Consider the following 15,086-nt stretch of genomic DNA (forward strand, 5'->3'; position numbering starts at 1 on the left):
AAACTAAAGACCTGCACGGTCAAGAAGTCTAAGGCTTTTGGTGTGTGCTAAAAGTGCTTCATTTGTACCAAGTCCAGAAGTGGTCACAAAACAGACCAGAGCTGTAAACAAAGCAACACTTTAAAATCCTGTTCTGTGATGAGGGCGGTTTGCTCACTAAGCGGCTGGTCCCGCCTCGCTCACAGTCAAAGAAAAAACAAACTAAAAAGACGACACAGATTTGATTTGCTCTGGTCTGACCTGAGGTGCTGCACGAATCACAAGTTCTAATATAAAGAGCTAAAGTGTGCGACTGTGACATTAGACAACTGTAAACAGAACGAGAGTAGAAGTAACCACAGCTTCCTGATTGGTAAAGGCAGTGAATCATGTCATCATAACGTTCTTTTCAGACATGAGTGCTAATCTGTCCAGTTGTCTTTGACGAAGCGATGACGTCCGTCTGATGTCCTCTTAACACATTCTTACATTAACCTACTTTAAAAATGTGCCTTAAGAGGTTTTCATGTACACATTTCTGTATAACAATAACAATAATAATAATAAAAATGCTAAAAATCTCTCATCTCTTTGCTGGAATTATTGTCCAAAAGATTTCAAATGTTCCTCTGAGCGTAAACTTTCCAAAAACAACAATACGCAAACGACTGATATAAAAACTCTGTAGCATTTGAATTATTCTTGATCTAGTGATATGTAAATCATATGTCATGCTGGGTTAATAATATTGCACATACACCTCTCACACACCTCCTAGTTGTGAAGTGTGAATACTACATCCATCCATCCATCCATCCATTTTCTATACCGCTCATCCGTCAGGGTCGCGGGGGAGCTGGAGCCTATCCCAGCTGACTACGGGCGAGAGGCGGGGTTCACCCTGGACTGGTCGCCAGTCAATCACAGGGACAACACACAAAGACAAACAACCACACACTCTCACACTCACACTTAGGGGCAATGTAGAGTAGCCAATTAACCTAATGTGCATGTTTTTGGTATTGTGGGAGGAAGCCGGAGTACCCAGAGAAAACCCTCACAGGCACTGGGAGAACATGCAAACTCCACATAGAAGGGCCCAGACCGGGATTCGAACCTGGAACCCTCTTGCACAACATGTGGCACTTTAGCTTGAGTTTGTCGGACGTACAGGCTGCGTGTTTCTGTTTTAAGTGGAGATGGACCTGCTCGCCCTCCTCTCAGCTTCTGCTCTCTCCTCCTCGGTTATGGCCCACGTCTGGATCTTCCCGCTGCCTAATACGGTGTAGACGAGAGCGCCGCTGAAGTTGATCCCGGCCGCCATCCAGAACACCTTTCTCCAGCCTGCCAGGGTGTGCTGAACACCAGAGAAGAAGATGAAGAGGCATCAGTGAGGCATTATGTACAGTATCCGACCATACACTGTCTGTGTGCTGAGCTCTGTGACTGTGTCCGCGGCCCAGGCTTGATATAACATGTGATATTAAGCCTGAGCAGAGACAGCATGTCAAATGAGAATCTGGAGGAAGTCAACAGTAGAAGGAGGTTTTAATCAATTCTGTGTCCCCTCCAAATTTCTTACTACATTGAAAGATAATCAAAGTGGCAGAAACAATCTTTCAATTTCAGAGACTTACATCCTCAGTAAAGTATCCCGTAGCGATAGGCGCCAGGACTCCAGGAATGGTCCCGAACGTGTTTGTGATTCCCAGAAGGAATCCAGCGTACCTGCCGAGGAAGAGGAGGAAATATTCTTCAGTATTTCTTCAAAACACAAAGACAGTGACAGGAGGGAAAGAACGAGTACGTTATCAGCCTAAAATGTACTACTTTATATGAAATAATCATGTTACTGTTCATACATATTGAGTCTTGATCAGAACTCAAACAACTGGTTGAGAAAATGAACAGGCACCAAATCTGATAATCAGCCAGTTGTTAAAGCCAACTTCCATTACTGAAATGACAACACGTGGGATCAAACCCTACGTCAAATGACTGAATGTGTATGGACGGTAACACCCACCGAGGAGCGATGTCTATCTGGTTGATGAAGACTCCAGAGGCGGAGGTCCCTCCTATGGTTGTGGAGAGCGTGAGGAAGGTGACAGTGAGGGTGTGGCTGCAGCCGACGTAACTCACAGCCATGAGGAAAGCTGCAGCTGGCAACAAACCTGCAGGGAGGAGGTGAGCACCAGGACACCAGGACACTTTAACACTGAGCAGCTGGCGTGACCTCTGACCTTTAATGCCTGTTTACTGCTCACTGAGTCTGTATGTGGATATTACCAGATGAGGGCAGCATTACTCTGTTGCAAAAACATCCTAAATATATAGACAAAAGTATTCAGACACATCTCTTTATGAGGCTGTTTCTCAGGGTTTGTTCTCCGCCCCTGACTTCCAGTGAAGGTAAATCTTAATGCTTCAGCATACCAAGACATTTTGGACAATGCTATGCTTTCAACTTTGTGGCAACAGTTTGTTGAAGGCCCTTTTCTATTCCAGCATGACTGTGCCCCAGTGCACAAAGCAAAGCTCCATAAAGACATGGTTGGATGAGTTTGGTGTGGAAGAACTTGACTGGCCCACACAGAGTCCTGACCTCAACCCCATCCAACACCTTTGGGATGAACTGGAACGGAGATTGTGAGCCAGGCCTTTTGGTCCAACATCAGTGTGTGACCTCACAAATGCTCTGCTGCATGAATGGGCACAAATTCCCACAAATTCCCACTCTTCTGTGAAGGCTGTGGAAAGCCTTCACAGAAGAGTGGAAGCTGTTGGAGCTGCAAAGCTGTCTGTGTGTTTAGAATGAGGCGTCATTAAAGTCCCTGTTGGTGTGATGGTCAGGTGTCCCAATACTTTTGTCTATAGAGCATGTCATATACTGTAGCAGTATAGTATAATTTAATAGCCAATCACTGGCAGGAACTACAGAAAACTTTACTTTTACTGAAAAGAATGTAGGACTGTTACTTGTAACAGAGTACTTACACTGTGTGGTCAGTACTGCCACAGCTGACAGTCAGCCACAGACAGATGTGATCATGCAGCACAGGTGCAGACAACTCATAAACATACGCAAAGAGGATGTGAGAGGAAACGTTTTCTTACCCGCAACTGTGAAGAGCTTACGCACGTTGGTGACGCTGAACACCCGCCGCTCGATGAGGAGGTCGGCCAGGAAACCCGACAGCGTCGAGAACAACCAGGCACCGAGGTACGGCAAGGCGGAGAGGAAACCATTCTGGACAGAGAGGCAGAGAGATGTTGTCCTGGGGCGGTACTCATTCAGCAAAGACGTTGCTGATCACAGGCTTCTTGCTGTTCAGTATTAAAAGACGCTTCGTTCCCCAGTCAGCATTTTAGCAACTTGGACAATCATGTCAGGAAAGGGTGGAGCCGTGTTAGATAGAGACGCACAGCACATAAGAGCTGAGAACACAGACACCAAAATCAACTTTGACATGCTGGGAAATGCTGGCCGACAGATCAATGACAACTGATAGGCCTCTCATGTCTCAAACTGTGAAGACTGTGGTTTTTATTAAAGGCCAATCAAACTCAATGTATGTTTATTTTTGGAACATTTCCAGGTAAGCAACCACAACTTCTTTTCTGAGTCTACAAACTGCCCTCACAGGCAGGCAGTTCACAGCATGTTGTTTTGCCATCAGGTCCAGTCAGTTTTATCACTGAACCTGACGCACAGTAATGATGGCTCTGTTCTGCTCCCACTAAGTCACTCCTGTGTGACAGTGAGTCAGCATGCACAACATGAAACCACCAAAACTGAAGGAGCTAAACGTAATCAGCCATCATCACTGCTACGGTTTATTTACTGACATGAAACAGAGGAACAACCACATCGAAACCTCACCGATTTTAGGTCAAAGTGCAAGATGTTGTCCATGTAGGTGGGCAGGGAGGTGAGCAGGGTGTAGTAGGACCAGTTTGCGCACATCTGGGTGATGATGATGGCCCACAGAGGGACCGACAGCAGCATGGGCAGCAAGGGCACGGACCAGCCATGACCTGTACCCTGAAGTATCACTTCAGATTAGTGACAAAATCCTTCAAAAACACCACACATTCATCACAGAAAAAAAACTTCTCATTAATTTTATAATAAATAAAAAAAGACGATCCAACAGATTTGAGCAGGTTCTTGTTTTCCCTGTCATATACTGCATATGCACTGACAGGAGGGCTTTCATTGTAAGTTCAAGAAAGAAAAGACAATTCTGTTACATGGTTTTCTTTTATAAAGGCTTGCTGACTTGTGGACATCATCTGAGAATTAAAAAAACACAAAACAAACAGCGGAACAACAAATCCCAGCTAAGAGGAAGAGAAAGTACCTACAAGAGAGAATAGTACGGGAAATGGAAAAAGGAAGTTTGAGAGGGAACTTAAAAATAAACAGAGAAACCAGTAAAACTGTCCAATATGGAGTTGAGGTGTGGGAGACTCAAGTTTCAATACGTCTAAAACTCTCTTTGTGAGTGGATGAGTGGACTCATCGTGGGAACTTTGTCTTTCATGTATTCATATCATATAAGACTTAAAGCTGCACTGAGTCAGACTTTTAGATTTAATCATCAAAGCAGAGATGTTTGAAAGTTGAGCATCTCATTCAGAGCGGAGATGACGAAATCTTCTGGGTCGTCTGCTTTCAACGTTTTCCGGAGAATTATCAACATTATCAACATTACTTCCACGAGATCTCGGTTAATGTTTCACATGCACCTGAGGTCCAATGGAATTTATGATGTAATCTCTCTCCTCGTCGCTGATTCGACGGTGGGTGCGAGGGTCATTGGACACAAAGCTAAACCAAAAGACGGCCCAGAGGCAACCAGCACCCCCTGAAAGACACAGAGAAAACTTTTCATTGTCCAGGCCGGTGAATAATTAAACAAATGATGCAGAAGTGCAGACAGTCCTGTCTTAGCTGCATGTATGATATTATCACTGTAAGAATCTAAATACTAATATGATAATATGGAAGAGCAAAGCATCACTTTCGTGTAGCCTCGTTACTGATGCACCTGAGTGTGTTGATTGTATTTGTGTTGGTGTGAGTTCCCCTCCCTCACCACAGATGTAGAAGACAGCGGGCCAGCCGAGCGTCTGGCAGATGTAGCCGGTGAGCGGCAGAGCCAAAAAGGCCCCAAAGTTGGCCCCAGACCCCGACATGGTCATCAGACGAGAGCGCTCCAGAGGGGGGGCCCACCGAGCCCACATCGCCATCATGGCCGGGAACGTCACACCCTTGGAGACGAAACACAGACACAAGAAGTCAGACGGGCACACGGAGATTTTTTTGTCTGCAATAATACATCTGGGATGGTGTAAGTGGCTGGCCACAGAACTGCAGCCTCCCGCTCATCTCGCTCTTACCTCTCCAAAGCCCTCCAGCGCTCGTAGTGCAAACAGCCAGTAGGACCCCAGCTGGGCAGCCAGAGGGGTGAGCAGGGTGAGGGCAGCCGTGCCCAGGACACCCAAACCCAGGAACACACTTCCCCCGTAGTGACCGGACAGGTAGCCCCCGGGGATCTGAGTGCACAGGTAGCCGAAGAAGAAGGCTCCCAGCAGCCAGCCCTGAGTCTCAGAGTCCCATGGGTACTGAGGGATCTGGGACAAGAGGACAGGATGGACAGAGAGGGAATTTATGGGATTAGATCAGAGTTCTGCCATGTTCATAAATGGACAGCAATCACTGATGCAAAACAGGAATTTTCTACTCATTAGCTCAAAGTACCTGGACTTTCTCCCCTTTCATGTCTCTCTTCCAATTCCGACACAACTTAAGTTACGGAGACAAACTGACTAACAATATGTTGTCATGTAGTGGGAGTAGCCTTATCAAATGTCAAGAGGAATAAAGCTGAAGGAACTGTTACCCCTTTCGGTTGTTGGAAAGCATCGCTACTGTTTTCCATCCCTGATGGCAGTGGACAGGCGTGGACTACGGAGCTGTTGGGGGCCGGTCTGGGCTCAGTTGTATTCACCATGGCTACCATGGCAACACTGAGGTTGACCCGGAGCGCGTAGACCACAGAGAAGCCGAAGAACATCAGGACGGCCAGGTTGAGGCGAACTGAACAGCACTGTGGAGGGGCTGTGCACATAAAATACAACAATATTTACATGCAGTCTGGTCCCTTTGAATTGAGTCATGTGAAAAACATATCGTCACAAAGCAGAAGGCAAAGCTCAAGCGAAGCGGACCTCTCAGTACATCTTGGAAGTAACTGAAGTTTGGCCAGAAATTCCTGCTCTGGTTTTACTAAACAACAACTTTAAACCACAGGAAGTGTTAACAACATGTACTAAGTAGCTGTGTTTATCCACACGTTACAAAGAGCAGTCAATCAATTTGTAAGTAATAGAAGCTTCCAGTCATGCATTCACTGCACCATCAGTTTAACCACAACCATCAGCCATGAGTTAAGATGTTACCCAACAGGTAATGTCTAACCAGCAAAGTGCTGAAGTGTGTGCCAAGGAATCTGCTGAGTAACCACAGAGACAGACATGTGACAGAGTGACACAGCGGACAGACACGACAATAAACACCACTTTCTCCATGTTGTGAAGCAGAGACAGTTTTTGATATATTTTAGGGTTACGTCCAACACAGCACAGACTAACATGAAGATGTGGCAAAGCCGCATATTTAACTTCTCAGATACGTTTTTTGAGCATGATTAATGTTTCACCTCACGTTGCAAATGAGGATGTCTTTGTCTGCACCACAAATTATGTCACATAAAAACATATCCACAGTTTCAAAGATTAACTGATCAGCTGATTGACAGACATCTGACTTGATAACTGAGTAAAGAACTAAAATGTGAAAATCTCACGGCTGTACAGAGAAAACTACCAGCAGATTAAGTGAAAGTGAAAATAATCCTCAGCTGCGGCTTTAGATGTAAACACAACTCAAAGGAATGAAAACTCGTCCTGAGAGTTTTGGCAGCAGCAAACCCACCTGATACCCACAATACCTTCTCCGAAGATAAACACACCTGCATTGGTCTCGATGAGCGGTTCGCTGTCCTCGCTCTTGTCTGAGCTGACGGGGTAGCCATTTGGAGGCGCCATCGTCTTTGTCTTCGACCCAGGGAACGTGAAGTCGGGAAATGATGTCACTGAGTCATAGTGTCCAGGAAACCTGCTGGAGGACAATCAGAGAGACACAGAGGTACACGTTAACACACACACACACGATCACACACAAGGAGAACGTGACATAAACACATGACAGACGAGTAAATACACAAAGATGAGTCAAATGACACAACATGTCAGCAGATGCTGATTATCAATAAAACCCTGTTAGCTGCTTTTTACAAAAACACAACGAGGTCAGACTTAAAAAAACTTGATAATGCTGACACACACACACAATGTTACTTCCTAATTTCACATGATGTCGTGTTTGTCCAAAACCTGCACACGCCAGAGTTATTGATGCTCACGTGAGATGATGAAGATGATGATGAAGCTCAGAGTGAGTTTGTCTCTTGATTACCTCACTGCACAATCATTGACTGAAACCTGTGGACATGAAATAAAAAGGTCAAACACAAACAAAACACACTTGTTGTGTTGCTGTTGTCGTCAGGTCAAATCTTTTATCTTCCAGAACTTTCTGGGAACTGAGAAACCCCCCCGGTGTTCTCGGCTGGACGCACATCCCTTCAGTACTAAAATAATGGACAAGTAACAGATAAAATAATGGACCAATTAATCAATAATGAAAATAATGATTAGTTGCAGCTTTAACTGAATGGAAATAATTAGCCTTGATGGCAGTGCTGACCTACAAAAGCAATAACTTTGCATATTTAATGTACTCATTTACAATATCAAGCTGTTCAGCATTGACTGCAGCAGAGGAAAACCTTCTCCAAATATTCAGGAACTGATGAAAAACCTACTTGTTGTAGCTCTGGTAATGCATTTTCTACATTATGACCGCAGAGATGTTTTATCACCGTACACAACAGGACAAGAATGTTATCACATCAATAAACACTGATGAGGACTGTGAATGACCCTTAAATTATCACTACAGTCTGAAGTGTTCATACGTCCACCTGTCCAGTCAATCTCAGTTAAGCTTCACATGACAAGTCAATACGTGATGTCTGACGAACGCGTCAGCTGCTCAGAACTTTGGTCCTAATGGCACAAACGCTCATTTGACTGAAAGCATCGGCAGCTTTGAAACCTCCACAGAAATGTGTTTGTCAGCACATACCAGGCTCACATTTTGGAGACTGTTATACAGCGATGTCAGAGATGTTGTCAGGAAAGTAACTTTCTGAACTTAGCAGACCGTCCTAACATCGGCCTTATATACACATTACTGAAATCTCATCTCACATCATCCAGCTCTAATTTTGTCAATAAAATGTTAGAAAACAGCTTGACACAAATCCTAAAGCCTGTCCTGTTTGTTTAATAAACGTGGAATTAAACATCAAAATTGTTTCAATTGATCACTTGACTAAATGTTTCCAAAAGACTGTTATTTCTGCACGGTACAACCAACACGGCTAAAATAAATTGTTTCGAATTTCTAACTGTTCACTCTTACAGTAAATGTCAAGTTGCCTACGGGAAGGAAGCAAACTAGAAAAACTGGCTGAGCGGAGAGCAGGAAGGTGGTTTGATGAGCCTCAGGGTCTGTTTGTTGGATAAGTGGGTTGTATATTCCATAAACACATCCTAAAGTTAACTTTGAATTGCTCAGTCAATATGTCAGATATGCACATCTGCGAACAACACATTTCAAGCATTTTGAGTTGTTTTAAAGCCCTCTGTAGCTGACATTTTGAAACATTTTATACACATAAAGGATGGCTGCAACTAACAATCATTTTATATAATAATAATAATCCTCAAGTATCAATTTGGTCCAAAAAATGTTAGAAAATCGTGAAAAACGTCAGTGCATTTGACAGGTTCACATGCATGACAAAGCACATATTATTTGCCTTTACCACGTGAGCCGTGTCTGCAAAGTGAGTCTGTGTGTGTGTGTGCATACAACTATGTGTGTGTGTGTGTGTGTGTGAGTGTGAGCCCATCATGAGATTCTCAGAAAATTAAACTCTAATCTCTATTACACATTAATAAACTGTCAGCTTCTGCCCCCTAGTTGTGAGGTGAACTGGGGATGCTTACTGTGGCAACCCTGTAAGCTTTTAAGTTTTCTCCACTTCCCCCAAAGTCAGCGCTCACTTTTAAATAAGCAACGAGAATAATAGTCCCATAGTCAGCACTGACATGTATGGAAAAAAATAACAATTACAATTATAATATAATAGTCAATGTATGACATGACAAGCAAGTGTAAACACTCACCTGTAGTCTGAGGCAGTTTAAAACAAGAAAATCCTCAACCGTCTGTAGCTGTCTGAGTGTCTGTCAAGTGCCAAGTATCAGACACAACACAAAGAAACTAAACAGGACTGTTGGTTAACCTGAACTCGCTCGGTTACAGCATAAGCTTATCCAGTTGACTACACATAACTGTTGTTTTACGTCCACTTACAGGGATACTTAGTCAGATAACATCACAGCTTACCTTGTGAAGGGTTTTAAACCGAGAGCGCTTGGTTAAAGACAGCCTGCTTTGCCGTACTGAACGTAAACGAACGGAAAACAGGAAAAGTCACATCCGGTAGCAAACGAGTCGTACTGTTGTTTTTGTCTAAAAACACTGAAAACATCAGGCACAGGAAACGCTGATCTGTAAAACACTGGAGGAGCTACACTCAGCTCAGGACTGGCAGGTGAAGCCAACTCGTATGTTTTATAGATCAGCGCTAGGCGGAAGTGACGGTTTAGGCACCTGACCTGGTTGGCCCGCCCTCTATCTCGTGCTAGCTTTGAGAATGTACTGCGTTCAACCGGTACGGCTAGCTAGTAGAAGTAACAGATATTAGTACAAATAATAAGAATCGAAAACGGTTTAAGCACATGTTTTCGCATCGGTTAAGGTCACTCTTGTTCCTCTAAAGTGCTTAGTCAAAAGGTCAAAGTTCGTCGGGGAGAAATGCACAGCCGCGCGGGCAGCTACGGCCGTTTTTATGTGTTGTTATAGCAACGAATGCGTCTCGTGTTTGTTGTGGGCTGAAGTGAATGTACAACTCTGCCGGGAGTCCGACTTAGCTAATTAACCCGTCGCACAGTTTTAGTCGCCTGTAAATTGTACAGCTGTCGTCGTATTCATGGCCCATTACAGAGTGAGTGTTTGGCACATGCTTTCTATCGCTGTCCATTGTTTTTTACACGATAAAAGTTGGTTTCTCGTTGGTCGTTTGACACAAGTGCTAACTAGCTAGCATCACGGCACTTAACATCTGGCAGTGAACGCGCCTCAGTCGTATGGTTTAATTCCGCTTTATACAAAAGGCAATCTCCGAACAAACCCTCATTATTTTTGCCTGCTGATAAAACTTGTTAGACGTGTCTGTGTAACTCATGTAAGCCAACATTTTTCTGGTGTTTCAGGCTTCAGAATCGAAGCGAGAACAATTTAGAAGATATCTTGAAAAGTCTGGGGTCCTTGACGCCATAACAAGCGGTAGGTATTCAAGCAGTTCACAGGCATTATTTAACATGTAAACAATTCACTTACTTTCGCTACTGGATTCAAGGATTCAAGGAACTTTATTGTCATACCAGCTCACATTCACATGTTTATGGTACGGAATTAGGACTCAGGTCCAGGGAGCAATAAGTAGAGTATAAAAATATATAATATAAAAAAATGTACCTGCTGTTCTGCTTTGTCACCATTTGGTTTCTCTTTTGCAGTTTTAGTTGCACTTTATGAAGAGACCGACAAACCTAACAATGCACTGGAGTATCCTTTTTCTATGTTATGCAGCTTTATAAACAGGTGGTGGATATGATTCAGGCACCTCCAACCCCAAAACAAACGGACATGCTCGGTGTTTGTTTTTAATGAGGAAAATAAAAAAGAAAAAAACACTTTTCACCTTGGTCAACTGCAGTATGTGAAAGGTTCATCTGATCAAGATGCACCATCGAAATAATATCGAGCCTTTTAACCGCTGATGGAAAACCACAGCGTTTCTGCTTTGAGCAAAAGCTGTCCAGGGTTTCTTCAAGGAAACCGTGTACCTGACAACTGTGGTCCATCTTGTACCCCTTTTCCATACGCATTTTACCTTTAAATGCTTGGTCAGTTTTCCGTGGTGGTAGTTCAAAACAAAGGTTTAGTGTTGTTCAGTATTTGTTCCAAAGAAGCAATTCTGTTTCTGGTGTCAGATTGTGTTCGGAACAAGTCAGGTGCTGCTTTGAAAACCCGGGTCATACAGAAACAGAAAGTGAACACAGAATCAAGTTTTGAAGGAGTGCTCAGTGGTATTAATAATAAACCTACTCCATATTTTACGTTGCCACAGAAACATCGTCACAATTTTATAGATATATCAACAGTGCTAAAAGCAATAAATTAAACTTATTAAACGTATTAAACTGCACTGGTAGCAGGATCCAGGAGAGGAAATAGAACCACCAGTCATCCTGAAATAACAGATGATTTCTCCTCAAAGCGCCATACACTCGGTATCAGCCAGTGAATGTAAAACACAGTATTTGAAAGAATTTTTGGTATGTTAAAAATGTCATCAGTCCAACTGGTGGGATACACAGCTATTCAGGTGCAAAACAAGTCCCTGTTATTGGACAGGATGTTGTCCTGAGCTTGAAAAAGATTTCTAAAGGTCACTGAAAGCACACGTTTACCTTAACCACCTGCACAGTTACATAAAGCTTCACCTCGGGGCTTCTGCTTCAGAGCCAGAAGACGCTGAGGCTCTTCGCATGGAGCTGGCTGACCTACAGCAGAAGCACAACCTGCTCGTGGAGGAGAACAAAGAGCTGAGAAACAAGGTGAGATGCTGCTAAAATGTGTTTGAATTTACAGATAAGCAGAGCTGTGTGCTTCTCCTCCTCGAAGCTTTAACCTCTGCTTCGACATCGTTTCCCAGCTGATGCAGTTTGAACAATCACCTGATGACGGAGCGACAACGATGGAGTGAGAGGAGGAGTTGTGCTGCTGCTTTCCAGAGTCAAAAGAGAAAGAAAAACACTAAACAGTTGCTCTTTTGAAGAAGAAGAAGAGGAATGTGTAAATGTTTGTTACATAGTAGTGGATGTACAGCAAACATAAAATCACTGTTACTCTTGTTAAATAACAAGAAGAAACTTTTTGCCTTGTCATAAATAAAAATGTTGTTTTTGACAGTCGTTGTGTTTCCAACCTGAAGCTCTGAAATAAACACATTTAAAAAAACAATCATAATGTTCTGTGACTTAGAAGGGCGGGATTTCCTCAGAGGCATTTAAATTGATATCAAATTCATGACCGAGTATCAAGTACCAAAGTAATTTTCACACAAAGGCAAAGACATTCAGCACTCATTTTCCACTGAGACAGAAGCATCCGGAAGTGCGTGTTTATTTTTGAAGAACAGACATGTTGGAACATGATTGGACTCATTCAGACTGCATCACTGATTTATTTGGTTGCATAACGACACGGCGTGACCTAAAACAACGTTATAGATTTGTAGTTCATTTTTCCATTCGCCTCTAATCATTCAGACAGAGCGGTTACACACAGCTGAATCATTAAATGTCCATCTGAATCTCTGACCTGGAAATGTGAAGACACAAAACAGTATTTTTGCAGTCTGATCACCTTTTAAAATCTGAAGAGCAGGTGTTAGATTGCAGAATGTTGTGGTACTTCATAAGTTCTTTTTAAATATGTTTGGAACAAGGCTTCTCTTTGGTGTAAAGATCATAATCTTCATTGCAATGGGTAACAAAGGTTGTTTGTGCTTGTTTCAATGTCTTCTAAAGAACTCAAAACGTGTGAAAGGTGCAGAAATGGAGTGTTCACACCCAAACATGGCTTATTTATGGTGTTTGTTGCACTCAGTCTGTTGTTTATATCTGCAGATCAGTTGGAGCTCGTCTGCTGCTGGCGCTGCTCGCCGCTGACACTCGGCGGTTTGGGGAGGAGGCGGTGGGGCTGTTGCTCTCGCGGCTGTGCCGGGATACCGAGCTCAGCTCCCCTGCAGAGTCTGGGCTCTGGGGCCTGTTCGGTCTCTTAATGTCTGATTTAGAGAGCATCCTCGCTCGGGGGCCGACGCAGCTGCTGCGTAGCTTCATGCTGTTGTTCCCGTGGTACGAATCTCCACTGTCTGAGCCGTTCCCCTCGACCAGAGTGGAGCAGTTCCACGGTGGACTGACCCTCCGTGACTTCCTCGCGATGCCTGACAGTGTTGTGCAGGAGGAGACATCTGCTACTGGAAGAGTGGGGTACTCAGAGCTCGCACAATCCATGTCCTCGTGATGGGGTGAAGATTGTTCCTCCGGCTCATCCTGCTTGTCTGCAGCAGGGGAACGCGTCTCACTGCTTGTGTTGTTGGAGTTGCTGTTTTGCTCCGTGGGGCTCGGCACTCCCTCCTTGCCATCCTTGTGGGCGTCTGGCTTTGCACCAGGGTCCCCTTGTATTGGGACGAAAGCAGAGGAGGCATTGAGAAGAGGGTAGGTAGGTCCATTGCCCTGCTTCTCCAACAGTAACGTGTATCCACACGGTGCTGTGGGAATGGTACTCTTACGACCCACAGACGTGCCAACACACACCTGATGCACAACTGAGTTCTTTTTTGACTTGTTGACGTAATAATCGTCAAGATCGTCCTTCAGATGCGGGTAGTAGTCCAGGATGCCCTTCTTAATCTTCTTGAATCCCAGGTGCATGATCTCAAGAAGGCTGAGAAAGAGGGAGATGCAGGCGATCGCTTGCATGAACATCATGAAAACAGTCTTCTCAGTGGGCCTGGAGACGAAGCAGTCCACCACATTTGGGCACGGCTCCCTTTCACACTTGTAAAGAGGGCTCAGATGGTGTCCATAGAGGACGTACTGGCCCATCATGAAGCTGACCTCCACCACTGACCGAGTGACAATGTGGGCCACATAAGTGCACAACAGAGACCCCCTCAGCGGTGCTTTGTTGAGCTTCCCCTGCTCCAGCTGCCTCAACTCCTTTTCAATTCTCCTCCGCACCTCCACCAGCTCCGCATCCACCGCCTCCATCTCCCGCCGGAGAGCCACCTTCTTGCAGTGGCGCTCCTTCTCCAGAGCTCGCAGCTGGTAGATGGCGTGACCCATGTACACCAGGGAGGGCGAAGACACAAAAATCACCTGCAGCACCCAGTAGCGGATGAGGGAGATGGGGAAGGCCTGGTCGTAGCAGACATTGCGGCAGCCAGGCTGTTCGGTGTTGCAGATGAAGTCTGACTGCTCGTCGTTCCACACGTCTTCTGCTGCAACACCCAGCACCAGCATCCGGAATATGAACAGGATGGTCAGCCAGATCTTGCCGACCATAGTGGAGTGGATATGCACCTCCTCCAAGATCCCTCCGAGGAAGTTCCAGTCTCCCATCTTTTCACATTAGCAGTGCTAAAGAAAACAAATTAAGCTGTGACTAGTTAATGCCAACACTGTTTTAAGAATCTGATAACGACACATCACATAATATTTCTGTACCGCGATTCCTTGTTGCTTATCAGTCGACAGACACACAATCAGAAAAGGGTGATGATGGAAGATAAAACTGAAACAAACGCAGGTCTGAGAATGAGCGGTGGAAGGTAAAAAAAGTACAGTTGTTCTAATACTGTATAGTTTTTTGTTTGTACTTTGGAATTGGCTCAAACAGTAAAGTCGTTAAAACTAGCTGCACGCCCAAATACAACATCTAAAAGGCTTCGCATGCTAATTCATCAGTTCACTTTTGGTAAAAATCAAATTTCGACTTTGAAGTATTTTTCCACAATGCTAGTATTTCTTCATTGCCAGTTTTACTTAGTAGTAAAATATCTGAATATTCTTTCATCACGGCTGAGAATTTCAATCATACAACCGGTTTGCCCTGTTATATCAGAACCTGAAACCCGTGACCACATTAGGTGTTTTGATGTGTTCCTGTCATGCAGAGTTCAGTGAAGAATATGACATTTCAGATATAT

At 44.3% G+C, this 15,086-nt stretch overlaps 3 protein-coding genes across 6 annotated transcripts; 1 reads left to right on the plus strand and 2 right to left on the minus strand.

Annotated features, from left to right (window-relative positions):
• Window positions 1-981: 981 nt before the first annotated feature.
• si:ch1073-513e17.1 (sialin) lies at window positions 982-9,853 on the minus strand. Of its 4 annotated transcripts, none has more exons than XM_046418488.1 (12): window positions 9,590-9,853; window positions 7,473-7,551; window positions 7,020-7,165; window positions 5,889-6,106; window positions 5,386-5,619; window positions 5,082-5,256; window positions 4,732-4,850; window positions 3,863-4,024; window positions 3,097-3,229; window positions 2,006-2,153; window positions 1,617-1,707; window positions 982-1,336 (listed from the first exon to the last, which is right to left on the minus strand). In XM_046418488.1, exons 3-12 carry the CDS (start codon window positions 7,093-7,095, stop codon window positions 1,169-1,171), a joined length of 1,524 nt encoding a protein of 507 aa, XP_046274444.1. In that variant the 5' UTR covers window positions 7,096-7,165; window positions 7,473-7,551; window positions 9,590-9,853; the 3' UTR covers window positions 982-1,168. The 4 variants fall into 4 exon arrangements, with proteins under 4 accessions (XP_046274444.1, XP_046274441.1, XP_046274443.1 ...); XM_046418485.1 differs by having other exon boundaries at window positions 7,020-7,168; XM_046418487.1 differs by having other exon boundaries at window positions 7,454-7,551.
• Window positions 9,854-9,901: 48 nt separating this feature from the next.
• Window positions 9,902-12,285, plus strand: LOC124075095 (MYC binding protein). Its single transcript, XM_046418497.1, has 5 exons — window positions 9,902-10,250; window positions 10,519-10,591; window positions 10,825-10,873; window positions 11,799-11,928; window positions 12,027-12,285. Exons 1-5 carry the CDS (start codon window positions 10,236-10,238, stop codon window positions 12,075-12,077), a joined length of 318 nt encoding a protein of 105 aa, XP_046274453.1. The 5' UTR covers window positions 9,902-10,235; the 3' UTR covers window positions 12,078-12,285.
• Window positions 12,286-12,654: 369 nt separating this feature from the next.
• On the minus strand, window positions 12,655-14,499 carry LOC124075088 (gap junction alpha-9 protein-like). The gene has a single exon (XM_046418489.1). It carries the CDS (start codon window positions 14,497-14,499, stop codon window positions 12,991-12,993), a length of 1,509 nt encoding a protein of 502 aa, XP_046274445.1. The 3' UTR covers window positions 12,655-12,990.
• Window positions 14,500-15,086: the final 587 nt, after the last annotated feature.

The sequence above is a fragment of the Scatophagus argus genome, chromosome 17 (assembly GCF_020382885.2).
Source record: "Scatophagus argus isolate fScaArg1 chromosome 17, fScaArg1.pri, whole genome shotgun sequence".
In the NCBI taxonomy this organism is placed as follows: Eukaryota; Metazoa; Chordata; class Actinopteri; family Scatophagidae; genus Scatophagus; species Scatophagus argus.

What these genes read in the sequence shown, in the direction of transcription:
- si:ch1073-513e17.1 (XM_046418488.1), bottom strand. Translation starts at nt 7,095, where the DNA reads ATGGCGCCTCCAAATGGCTACCCCGTCAGCTCAGACAAGAGCGAGGAC. An exon ending in CGCTGTCTTCTACATCTGTG is followed by an intron (nt 4,851 to 5,081) that starts GTGAGGGAGGGG and finishes TGTGTCTTTCAG; the next exon opens with GGGGTGCTGGTTGCCTCTGG. An exon ending in TGCACTTTGACCTAAAATCG is followed by an intron (nt 3,230 to 3,862) that starts GTGAGGTTTCGA and finishes CTCTCTGTCCAG; the next exon opens with AATGGTTTCCTCTCCGCCTT.
- LOC124075095 (XM_046418497.1), top strand. An exon ending in CCTTGACGCCATAACAAGCG is followed by an intron (nt 10,592 to 10,824) that starts GTAGGTATTCAA and finishes TCTCTTTTGCAG; the next exon opens with TTTTAGTTGCACTTTATGAA. An exon ending in ACAAAGAGCTGAGAAACAAG is followed by an intron (nt 11,929 to 12,026) that starts GTGAGATGCTGC and finishes ATCGTTTCCCAG; the next exon opens with CTGATGCAGTTTGAACAATC.
- LOC124075088 (XM_046418489.1), bottom strand. Translation starts at nt 14,499, where the DNA reads ATGGGAGACTGGAACTTCCTCGGAGGGATCTTGGAGGAGGTGCATATC.